This window comes from Emydura macquarii, unplaced genomic scaffold, assembly GCF_026122565.2.
Source record: "Emydura macquarii macquarii isolate MOO-44397 ecotype Brisbane River unplaced genomic scaffold, CSIRO-AGI_Emac_v2 contig_1786, whole genome shotgun sequence".
Classification (NCBI taxonomy): Eukaryota; Metazoa; Chordata; order Testudines; family Chelidae; genus Emydura; species Emydura macquarii.
Genome location: NW_027131923.1, coordinates 257,401 through 269,677, shown reverse-complemented (window position 1 = coordinate 269,677; position 12,277 = coordinate 257,401). Strand labels below are relative to the sequence as shown.

The window sequence follows — 12,277 nt, the reverse complement described above, 5'->3', positions numbered from 1 at the left end:
CTTACCAGAGATAATTTGGATCCCTTTGTTATCCTGCCATCCTTCTTCTCTGATCCCTGTGGGAATGAGATTCTGAAAATTAAGGGGAACAGCCACTGAAGGGAGAAGCTGTAGAACCAGAGGGTTGGAAACCAGAGAAGATTCAGGCGGAAAGACCACAACAAGAACATACTGTAATTTCACTTTGGTGATATGACTGGTGTGAGTAGTGCACAGGATTCAAGGAATAAAAAACCATTCAGAATGTGAACAATTAAAAATGATCAAATTAAAATGTATATTGGGCTATGTTATAACATTTTGCAACCAGCTATAATCAGGCAATGTAAGACTAGTCTTTGATCTTTAAAGTGTTCTGGGATCCTTGGATAAAAGTAGCCTTTGAAGTGCAAGTTCTGCACAGAGGTACAGCTTGAAATTGACTTCTGGAAAACAAACATCAATTTGTTTAGAACGTCTGTAGAGACATAAGCAACTCTGAACCTAGCTGTGCTAAGAAGGAGGCAGTCCCCATCTTACTGAATCATAAAAGAATATGAAAGCTCACTTCTCTTTCATCTGGGCCAGCCATTGATTATTCCAATTAAAATGCACACAAGGCACTTTGATTGCAGAATAAAACCATCAAAATCATAAGTGGTTCAGTGTTCTAATGGCAACAATTAGAAACCACAGTTCTCTCTGAAACTGCCTAGAGTGCCTAATGAACAGTGCACTCTTTTTGAAGGAGAAAGTACATCTGAGCCATGCTCCAGAGCCAAGATGGAGAATAAGGTAGTCCTGCAATTAATTTTTTTGTATAGTACATTATTACAGATAACTGCAGTCTGAAAATGACCTACTTTTCTTATGGGATTTTATGGGAATAAAGTGGCTCACTTGAAGAAAATCTAATGACGTTCATATCATCTACTAGTTATGTGTGCTAATGGTATATTTCACTTCACCTTCTGAACCCTGCCGAATCCAGAGTTTTTAGGATGCTGGGTTGGATAGTTTGGCTATTCAGTTGTTTGTAAATTAGATTGAACCAAGTCTGAGGTGTCTTCCCTAATTAGCCAAGGTAAATCTATGTATATTGACTTTCTCAGGTAAAGGTCTAATAAACACTTTAACTACTTAGAAAGAAGACATGGCTCACCTCTTGTACCCACACAGAAGAGTAAAGGGTGTAAATTGCCCCTTATCTCTCCTATGAGGTCGACCCGTGTTATGAGCAAATATTATTAATTATAGTAGGAGTGGCAGCAACTATTATAGTTAAGGTTAAAAAAATAGCTTTCATGGTAAAGCTCAATTTTCACAATCATATAGTTTTGAGAAAGTTTTATCTTTTGGGTTGAAACATTTGAGGCTTGGTGTCTGCCTAGAGCTAACTCTTTGTGGTGGTGTTTTTTGAGTGTAAAAAGGTATACAACTTGCCATAGGAGAGGTTCAAAAATACATGCTTCCCATTTAAAAAAAAAAAAAATCTTAGCAGGCCTACTGCTGAAAAAAACCGAGGATTGAAAGTTGCAGTTTGGCATGGAAATAGTTCTCATTGAGAGGCAGCACAAGGCCTTGCACCAAAGGGAATTGGTTTAATTTTAGGCAAGTGTTTGCATACTGAAAATGTGAAAATGTGCAGTTTTTTTTGTTGTTGGTTTTTTGTTTTTGTTTTTTTTTTTTTTTAAACTAAGCTTGTTAAGTCAACATTTAGGCCTGGGCTACACTAAAAAAGTTAGGTCACCCCAGCTATGTCGCTCAGGGGTGTGAAAAATCCACTCCCCTGAGCGGCATAGTTAAGCCAACCTTGCCCCCACCCCAGTGTATATAGTGCTAGGTTGACAGAACTCTTCCGTCAACCTAGCTACCCACCTCTCAAGTAGGTGGATTACCTAGGCTGATGGGAGGGGTTCTCCCATCAGCGTAGGTGGCGTCTACACCGAAGCTCTACAGCAGCACAGCTGTGGCTGTGCTGTTGTAGCGTTTCAAGTGTAGACAAGCCCTTATGTCCTGATTCAGCAACACACTTAGGCGCGTGTTTAACTTAAAGCACATACTTAAGTCCATCCCTGTTAAACAAAGCATTTAAGAACCTGACTTTACTGGGATATAAGCAGATATTTAAAATGCTTTTCTGAATAAGGCTATTCTTAAACCAGTGCTTAAATTCTTGCTGACTGAGGGCCTTAAGGAAAGACCTACTGTGAATGTGAGCATAGTGAAGAGAGAAGCTACAAATCAGCCTGAACAATTGTCCAAAGGTTTTAGGAAGCCCAAGATCTGGTAAAAAGAATCCTGCTGCTGGTTTCCTCAACACATGCTCCCTTAACTTAGGGTAATAGAAACAGGGCTAAAAAGTCCTGGGTAGAGCGAGGCAAAATGTTTCTGATGAACAATAATTTTGCTGACAGATACATTTTTTGTGACTCCAGAATTATTTGCAGTTTGGATCGATTTGACAAATTGTTTCAATTTAAAAAAAAAATTTTTTTTTTAAGTCAAAATGCTTAGTTTCAGCCACTTCAAAATGCTTTGATTTAATCTTTTGTTTTGAAACAGTGTTCTGTTCTGAAATTTGGCCAGGCAAAAAAAAACAAACAAAAAAGAGTGAAAAATACCTGAAAAAGACCAAATCAAAATGAAAAACTGGGGGAAAAATTAGTTTTGTGCAAACCTAAAACATTTCAGTGAATTCAAAAAATAGATTTGTCAAGTTTTTCATTTTGACAATTTTTGTTTAAATCCGTTTTTATTCAAATCTGACTTTTTTCCTAGATTTTTCCGTTCGAATCTTGAACTGAAAAATATATTCACTCAGCGCTAGTCAGTTCCTCCCCAAGAACTACTGTATTGGACCCTTGTGAGATTCTTAGTAAAAGCAGAGATTGCCTGTCCTGTTCAATAGTTCTGTGTGCAAGAAAGAAGAGAAGGCTGGGGGATCTTTGAAGATCTTACAGACCCTGTTCTTTCTTATACTATAATTAATCCCCCGAGAAATCACAGTGTAAGTTTACTTCTCTGTGGGTTTTTTTAAAAATGTTTTTAAAAAATTGTGATCGCTTGCCTCTTGGAAATTGCCCTTTTGATGTTTTACTCTTAGCTATTTCTGATTTCCTCCTCCTCTTCCTGATGTCAGAGTAGTTTCAGCGTCACAAGTGAGATACTATATAGCTGTGTAAATTGTTCACTTAGCAGTCTGGTTATTCTGGTGGTGTTTGGAGTTGATTTTCAAAGAGGTCTGTGGGAGGGAAGTGTAAAAGCCCTTTTAGCTGTGTTTTTGTTTTTGTTTTTAAAAAGGCTTTGTAAATGTACCTGCCCAGCATTTCAATCTATCTCCAGGATCTCTATGAGGAGAAAAGAAAATTAATATTAAACAAATGGCATGGTACATATTCTTGGTAATTTCCACCATTTAAATAAAAAAGAACCTTTCTAAGGACTGTTGGTAACAGACTGCTGTATGGGAACACATTTAAAAAAAAAACTTAGATAGACTTTGTCTTGATCTTTTGGTCACATGCAGTGAGGAATTGGTTTGTTTAGTATATGCATGCCACCCTGAAAGAGAGCCCTCCCCACTAGTCAAGAACACAGGATGCTGTACAGTTATTGACCCACAGTTATATGTTTATTTTTCAGTGATGCAGATGCCTGCATGCTGGCTTGGGGTAGAGGTCTGATTTACAGAGTTACTCTATGCTTATTTCTCAGTAACAGCTCAGCAGTTATGTAAATCTCCCAGCTCTGGTCACTATAAATCCCTGCTCTGATTGGTTACTGTTCCTAGAATTCCTCATCCATATGCCCACAACAAACATGGATACCTCTGTTTCTGACCTGATTCCCTGCCTGCCCCTGCATGCAATCCCCTTCTAATAAATAAAATTTAACTTTAAAAGGGAATTGCTCAAAAGTGGGGGTAAAGGCTGGGTTAAACCAGCCCTTTTGAAGGAGCAGAAGGAGACCTTGCAAAGCCTGAGGTTAGGCATGTAGATAGGGTGCATGTAATTGTAAGAAGATGGAAAGGTGATGGGGATCTCTGGGGACAGGAACCAATCAGAGCACAGAGGTGAGAGGACGGAGAACCCATTTCAGTGTGATATCTTCAAGATACTTCTTGTTAACTTGATAGTAACTACATCCTGAACTATTCTCCTGCAGACTTGTCAGTAAGAGCTGGTGTACACACTGGTTAGGATGATCAGGCCTCACTATGCTTTTCATGGCAAAATTGATTCCATGTAAACACTTGGGATATTGTTCCTTGGAGTCTGTTTAACCTAGATTTGGTTATTACCCTATAAAGAGGAAGGCACTCTTAAGGTATAGTCAGTTATGGAACATTCTGCAAGATGGTGAGTGCACGCAGCTCCCATGAGGCAGTCACAGGAAATTGGGAGTGCTCAGCACCTTGTAGGATCAAGCCCTTAGTGTGGCTGCTTGATGCTTTGTTCCAGTTGGATTAACATAGACCCGGGGTTTGAATGGGGTAAGCATTTAAGAAGGAAAAGTGTTTCTTTCTCTTCATTCACATAACACTTCTCATTTTGAATTTTCTCCAGTTGCTGGTCAAGTTGAACTTTGCCTATATGATGATGATGTATGCTACTGCAGAAGCTCAGTTACAGTTATGAATGATATAAAATATGTATGTGAATGCAGTGAAGGGTTCAGCTGCTGTGAGTTTTATGTTGCATCCAGTTCTTTGGCTATGAGGATAAATAATAAATAAACCCTTTTTTATGAATTTCAGATCAAGTCTAATCAGGGTTATAAAAAAAATTAAGCTCAAGTACAACCAAACGAAAGCTGTTAAAAACTGGAACCTCACAAGAGCAAAGACCATAGCTCAACCTTAGCAACCACGAGAATGTTTTTATTAGGATGCTGCTGCTAGCTGGCTCTCTGTGCAAGGAATGATGCAGACCAATGATGTGCAAAAAGCAAACACTTCAATCACTACATACTCATATATAAACTAATGTATATAAAAAGCACCCTGAATTGAAGCTGTTAGAAATATTTCCACCTTCTCCATACTCCAGGAAGAATAGGAAAACAAAGTATGGTTCTTTCTCCTGCCACACTTGTACTTACTGGAGTTCAGACAATGGTTTTATGACAGCTCATCACGTGGTGTGACATTGTCTCAGCCATAGTGGAAATTGTGATATTGAAACACTATTGTCACATAGTTGTCAGAGAATAAGGTTTGTTTGTTTAAGGCCTAATCTACACTAGAAAATTAAGTTGGTTTAACTATGTCCCTCAGGAAAAATCCACACCCCTGAGCAGCGTAGTTTAGTAAACCTCAGTCCCCACACAGGCAGTGCTAGGTTGACATAAGAATTCTTCCGTCAATCTAGCTACCGCCTTTCAGGGAGGTGGATTACCTGTGTCCAGGCCCGCCAACAGCAATTCCTGGCCCCAGGGCAGAACACTCAATGACCCCCTAGAAAGGGATGGCTGAGGTTTATGACCGTGGGTGAAGCATCCCCTTGGGGAGAAAAGCCCCGCATCCTGCCTCTTCTGCTCAGGGCCCCAACCCCTCCCCCATTCAGCCTGCTTTGTTCCACACACCCCTTTCCCCCAGGGGGCAAGTGACGGCAGGGGGATTAATGGGGGTGGAGAGAGGAGGGAACATGGCGAGCAGTGAGCAGCTGGGTGGGGCCTGCAGTGGAGGTGGGGCTGCGGGTGGAAGAGGTGAATGGGGAGCTAGCTTCCCAAGGGGAAGCTTCACCTGCCGCCCATGGCCCTGGCCCTTTTAAATTACTGGGCCCCTGGGCAATTGCCCACTTCCCTCCCCCCCCCCCCCCAATCAGCGGGCCTGCCTACATCAACAGGAAAACGCCTTCCCATTGGCATAGGTAGCAGCTACGCTGAAGCGCTGCAGTGACACAACTCTTCTGCTGTAGCATTTTGAGTGTAGACAAGCCCTAAATCTTCAGTGAGCTTTTGGTATTTCTCATATATAGGAAAGTAACCACACCAAAACCAATTGGCTTTAAACCCCATTAAAAGTTTAACTTTTCATTGTTGTGAACAGGTGAAGGATGATCAACAATAAACTTCAAATCTATGTCGGAGGGAAGGGAAGGAGGACTGGATGGTTACATTTCTCCAAATCCAGAATTACGGGCTGTGGTTGAATGTTACTGCAAAATATTTTTCAGTCTGATTTTAGACATTGTTTTTTAAAAACAAATCAGAAATAATTGTTGGAAAGTTGTAGCTGATCCCCAAAACAATGGCAGGAACTAATTAATCACTTTATTACAGCAGCAGTTCAAATACCAGTGATTATTGTACGTTCAGTAGTAGAAGAGATACTTGTGTTTCCTTCCAAGATAATGGATTTTCTGCATTGTCTTTCCCTCTTCCTTTTCTAGATTTGATTTCTCATTTTTTCAGTGGCCCCAGTGATTTTAATACCACAGGTTCCGATGTACAGTTACTAGAATATGAGCAGATGATAGAGATCCCAGACTCCTATCATGGACCTCGGTTGTCGTTTCCCCTGACTGTTGCAGATACTAATTCACTTCTTCATGCTTTCAAGCATCAACAGGCAAGTTAGGAGTTGGGACTGGATTGGTTTTAGACTATGACTGTCATGGCTAAACTTTAAGTAAAGTCAAAAGCTGTTATGGAAACGAAATTATAGGGTCATAGAAGTTACGTGAACTAGATGACCTAATAGGTCTTTCTACTCTTCCTGCCAATGCAGGATTATTCTCTGATGTTCATTTACTGATTATTTGTTATGATATAAAGGACTGAGAATGGGTCAAGGAGCTAGGAAAGCTGAAGTTGATTCTGCTACTGACTCTCTTGTGTTATTCTTTGGCAAATTCCTTTGCCTGTTTGCTTCTGTGTCCCCATCTGTAAAATGGTGCTAATATTTACATTGTTGAGTGTTATTAGGAGTGATTAATTTGAACTTTCAAACTGCAATTTCAGTGCTAACTATTAATAGTCCAGCCCAGTTTTAAATTTACTGAGTAAATGCTACTTCCAGTATTTATTTTGAGTGATGGATCTGGAAAGAGGAGCTGTGGTAAATAAAAGAGTAAATGAGCAAACACAGACTTCATCCCTGAGCACCAGCTTTCTTGGTTCCAAGTGGGAGTTAAGGCTCATTTTTTGATCAAAACTTTTTGTAGATGTGGGTAATTGGCCCCTGTGACTTTCTTGTCGGTAGGTCCGCCTGAGGTCTCTCCCTGCACGCCTTCCAGAGCTGAACTGTTGAAAGTCAGAATAGAATTTCTGCTGGATGGTGCACTGATATGGCTATTTTTAAATTAAAAGGCCTGCAATCATTGGATGGCAGGATCATCCTAGATACTATTAACAGAGCAGGAAGTACGAGAAAAAAGGAATCTCAGTGGGAAAATATTTTTGCAGCTGAGAGGAACAAAGAGATTGAATGAATTATTTTTAAAGATGGAGAGTTTCATTCTCATGCTTCTATAGAAAGAGAAGGTAGATGGATGAACTATTAACTGTACAGCCCTAATTTTAGTTTTCTCTCTCTTGTTTTTCTTTCTTTCTTTTGTAATTTGCTACCCATTATTAAAGATTCAGTCACAGCTAAAAGGAAGTCTATTTTTTGTTGTTTAACAATACCAAGAATTTGTATAGCCTTTATATGTTCAAAATGATACCTATTAAGCCTATTGTACAGGTGGGGAAACTGAGGCACACAGGTGAAGTGACTTCCCTAAAACCCCACAGCAATTCACTGGGAAAGCTAGGCTTAGAACTTGGAAATTCTAATACCTCATGCTCCGGGTGTCCTTGAATCTCTGACTGCCAGATCCTGGCACTGGAGAGCAGGTAATGGATCACTTAATACATTGCCCTGTTCTGTTCATTTCTTCTGAAGCAGATCTGGCATCGGCCACTGTCGTTAGACAGGATACTGAACTAGATGAACCATTGGTTTGACCCAGTACAGATATTCTTATGTTCTTATGAGTCCCTGATTCTTCACTCTAGACCATGCTTTCTGTAATGTGTTTAAAAAGTATGTGTGTAGTGTAAATGAACTTTAAATGGCAAGTACCTGTAGCAAAATTGTTGGTAGTGGGTGGGTCTCTGTGTTGGCAGAACTTTTATGAAATAGCATAGCCTACATATGTTTCTAATATGCCTCCTTTGTCTCACCACATTCCTTTCACAGCAGCTTCATGCCCGCTATGTACTACAGCTGCTACATGAAACCAAGAAAGTCCTTAAACAATTGCCTAACATCATTCATCTGTCGACCTCCTACTCCAAGGAGATAACTATCTGTGGTAAGGTGACAGTGCATATAGCTAGTTTTGGCCACAGGATGATACCTGAAGATAGTCTTGTGTTTGGAAGATGATACGGATATTCCTGAATGCAGTCATCACTGTGATTTTGTGGATGGTTTTAGAAAAGTAGAAATCTCTCCAAGCTAGAGAAAAATAATGCTGTTGATCATCACTGATATATTTTAAGAAAGCCAAAAACCTCCTCTCTTTTTTCCCCATCAGATGTTGCTAGATGAGTCAGTGTTAAAACAAGGAACCTGCCATATAGTTTTTATTTATTTATTTATTTTTTAAAGCTGTGCATCCATATGGAAAACGCCACCTAGTGCTGTAAACATTTACTGTCTGCATTACTGCTTGACTTTCATGTCCTTGAGAGTTAGTCTACACTGCCACTGGCGGTTGACGGGAGATATGCGTGTCTCCTGTTGACTGACTTACGTTGCCATACTGCGGTGTCTTCACTGCACTGCATCAATGGGAGGTGGATTAATGGTGTCAACCGGAGAGCGCTTCTGGGATCGATCCCTGCTGCTGTGGCAGTGAAGACGTACCCTGAGAAAGGAACCTTTCCATCACGTTTTGCTCAACAATAATTTCAGTGAGTTTCACTGAGTAAGGAGCGATGCTTGGGTTGTGCTCCTTCTAGGTCAATGCTTCCTATCAAATATATGAAGAGAATAAAATCCTGTGTTCAGTAAATGACTAGGAACTTTCTAGAATTTCCTAGTTGATGTAAATAAAATTTCCTAATAGGGCTGAAGGGTAGAAATGTTATGAAACTCTGCCCCTGTATTTCCCATTTAATAAGATTAGAGTTATGGAGTATCTGATGGAAACATGCTGCCCGTGTGTAGTCAGTACACTGAAATTCACTTATTTCAGGCCAAATTCAGCCATCCTTGCATTTAGTTGTACCTTACTCTATGACTGCTGCCATTGATGGGGATGGCAAAATGAGACCCTTGATTGGCAACATGCCTGCCTCTGGAATAGATTATATTGTTTGTAACGAGATGAGTAATAACCTTTTAAACCTTCTGCCTCCTAAAAGGATTAATGTTGTTATAGGGCTTACTTTTTCTTTACACAAGAAATTAATTTATCTTCACACAGTGATATAGTGTGACACAGGGAGAAGTTTCAGAATTAAAAGTGCCCGCCATCCATCCATTTTGATTACGCTTTCATAGATTATAGATACAAAGACAATACATCTTGGGTAGGAAGTTTTAGCTGCAAAACAGAATTGTAATGGCTACAGTAACTGACAACTCTCACTTTTCTAGAGAGTGCATTGTAAACAATAGTAAGTTCCTATAAAGTGTACAAATGCAGGTGCAGATAAATACCAACATTTTTGTAAGAGTTGGTTAAGCATGTAATGCATTTGCAAATAAGGGATTTTATATGCACAGCTGTGTACCTAAACAAGGTCTTTTAGGTAAACTATTGTTCACTAGACTTAAAAAAACAAAACAAAAAAATCTGAACCAAAGAAATGCGTGTTCACACTTGTTGACTGATCAAGTGCTCTTGCTAATCAATATACATATATCCTCCTATTTGTAGCCTCATTTGCACTATTTAAGCAGCATCTAAAAGATTTCCCTTCCTGTCATTCAAATAAATAATGGCCTTTGAAACCAAAAAGATGTTTTGTAGCAGATGAAAGCCTAATTTTTACTGATGTTGAGACCAAAATATTGATTCTTAAAATAAGATTTTCCCGCTCCAGATCCCCTTTGAACTCCACATAGATACTGAGGATTAAATATTAATCTGAAATATTTTCCTATCTGAACCACATAGCCCATTGAAGTCTATGGGTGCATTTTAATTTACTAAAATTGGCCTTGATTCAGGCTCTAGCAGAATGGCATATATGCCCTATGAACAGGGTAGAAATGCCTCTGCCCATCCCTTTTTAGTATTGATGGTGACAGCATGAAATCATTGAGTATATTCATGTAAATTTGGAAGACTTTTTATGTTTATTTGAATGATGAGATACAAGATAAGAACCCGATTCTGGCTCCCTTCTCATCCAGGTGAAATTCACTCCTATGCAGAGGGGGCCTAGACACCAGTTAAATTCCACTTAAAATCTACTTTGAAGACTTGAAGTGGTGCAGGATCCCTTTACACAGGGGTGAATTCCTCCTGTTGAGTAGTATTCTATTCCACAAGCAACCCTTCACACAGAGCTAAAACTGAGATTATTGGTGCATCTCATTCTTGGAAAGATTATTTATACTTAGGGTGACCAGATGTCCCGATTTTATAGGGACAGTCCCAGTATTCGGGGCTTTGTCTTGTATAGGCTCCTATAATCCCCTACCCCCTGTCTCCATGTTTTGCACTTGCTATCTGGTCACCCTATTATACTCTCTGCCCATCCCCACCCATAACAGCCAAACTCTGGCCCTGAATTAGACAAATAGAACAGAAGATATATATGTCAGATGACCAAGTGATGTTTTAAAAAAAAAATAGTATTTAAAAATCCCATTAATTTACATGTACACATACGTTAATTTAGTTGCTCGATTAAGCATGGCCATCTGCGTAAGTGCCAGCGTTCATATTGGCTATGCTCATATATATGCTGAACAGTTATTTCTAGATTCCTGTCTTTTTCTCATAAGTATTTCTAGGGCACCCATCACTGCTAACAAAGCACCAGATAGGTGAACTAAGATTCATAATAATAGCTCTTCAATTAGCTAACTTTTTTCCAGGGTGCAACTTATCGTCTACCCTCCAACACTCCCACATAAAAAGATTAACGCTTCATGCAAGGCTATTGGAGGCTCACTTAAGTGTGTATTTGCCAGATTAGGTGTGCAGCTCAGGCATACCTCTTTGAAAATGTATCCTGTATAATCCAAGTACAAGGACAGTTCTACAAGGGAAAATCATATTGACACCTACTGTAGTTTTTAATTCCCATTGTCTCGTTTAATCTGTATGAGATAACAGGCCTTGTTAGAAAACTTTGAATATCCTGTTCCCTCTAGGTGATTTGCATGGAAAACTGGATGATCTTTTGCTGATATTCTACAAGGTAATTAGATGCTTTATTCTTGAGCATTTTCACTCCTAGGGCTGGTGCTAGGAAAGTATCTGCATGCCACATAGGTATTGTTAGGAACTGTATATGTGAGCTATATTCACAGAACAGTAGGTTGTGCCAGGTCTTGGACTACTGCCATCTTTCCATTTCTGCAACCAACTGGCCATTGTGAAAAGAGAAATCTGGGTGTGTCTGGCTGTCTGACAGTTTGACTAATGTCAAGCACAGGGCATAGACCATAGCAGGGGTTCTCAAACCTTTTTTGCTGGGACCCCCTTTGAAAATATTTCAGGCTGTGATGACCCCCCCGCACACACACACACAAAAGTGATGACCCTCCCCCCATGCCATGCCATGCCATCCTTATCGGCATGCACAGGGACTGAAAACTCATGACTCCCCGTCCCCCCCCCATAATAACCTTGCGACCCGTGAAGGGTCACAACCCCCAGTTTGAGAACCCCTGGACTGGCGCGATAAACCAAAATAAAAGATGGCTGCTTCTACCTTCTACAAAGTCCTGGGGCTACTGTATATTTTGTAAAGGCTCAGTTCTTCAAAGACGAGTCAAATTCATCCTTGATGTAACCCTACATCATGGCTGATTTAGCTATCATGAAGAAGGCAGCAGTTTTCTCAAACCTCTCCAAACCAATTTACACTTCCAATCAATATCTGCCAAAGTCCTTATTATTATTATTATTTACAGGAAGTGAAGTGCAGAGCACTTTTACCAGCTTTAAAGCTTTCCCATTTTTGAAAGCAGTCATGTAGTTTTGCACAAAATGAAAATATCTTAGGCATCCTCCATTTAGCCTTCAGCAGCTGTTCATGTGTTTCATCTTAAATAAAACATAATTATGCTTTGCTAATGTGGAAAAAATAAAACTCCAGGCTGTCTTCTCTGCAGTTGTAT

At 39.8% G+C, this 12,277-nt stretch overlaps 1 protein-coding gene across 1 annotated transcript in view; it reads left to right on the top strand.

Moving 5' to 3' along the window:
- The window catches only part of PPEF1 (protein phosphatase with EF-hand domain 1), a 67,676-nt gene that overhangs the window by 35,055 nt on the left and 20,344 nt on the right, over window positions 1–12,277 (top strand). The window contains exons 5-7 of the mRNA XM_067556477.1: window positions 6,375–6,553; window positions 8,168–8,282; window positions 11,306–11,352. Of these exons, the coding sequence (XP_067412578.1) occupies window positions 6,375–6,553; window positions 8,168–8,282; window positions 11,306–11,352 (341 nt within the window). The remainder of the gene's footprint in view (window positions 1–6,374; window positions 6,554–8,167; window positions 8,283–11,305; window positions 11,353–12,277) is intronic.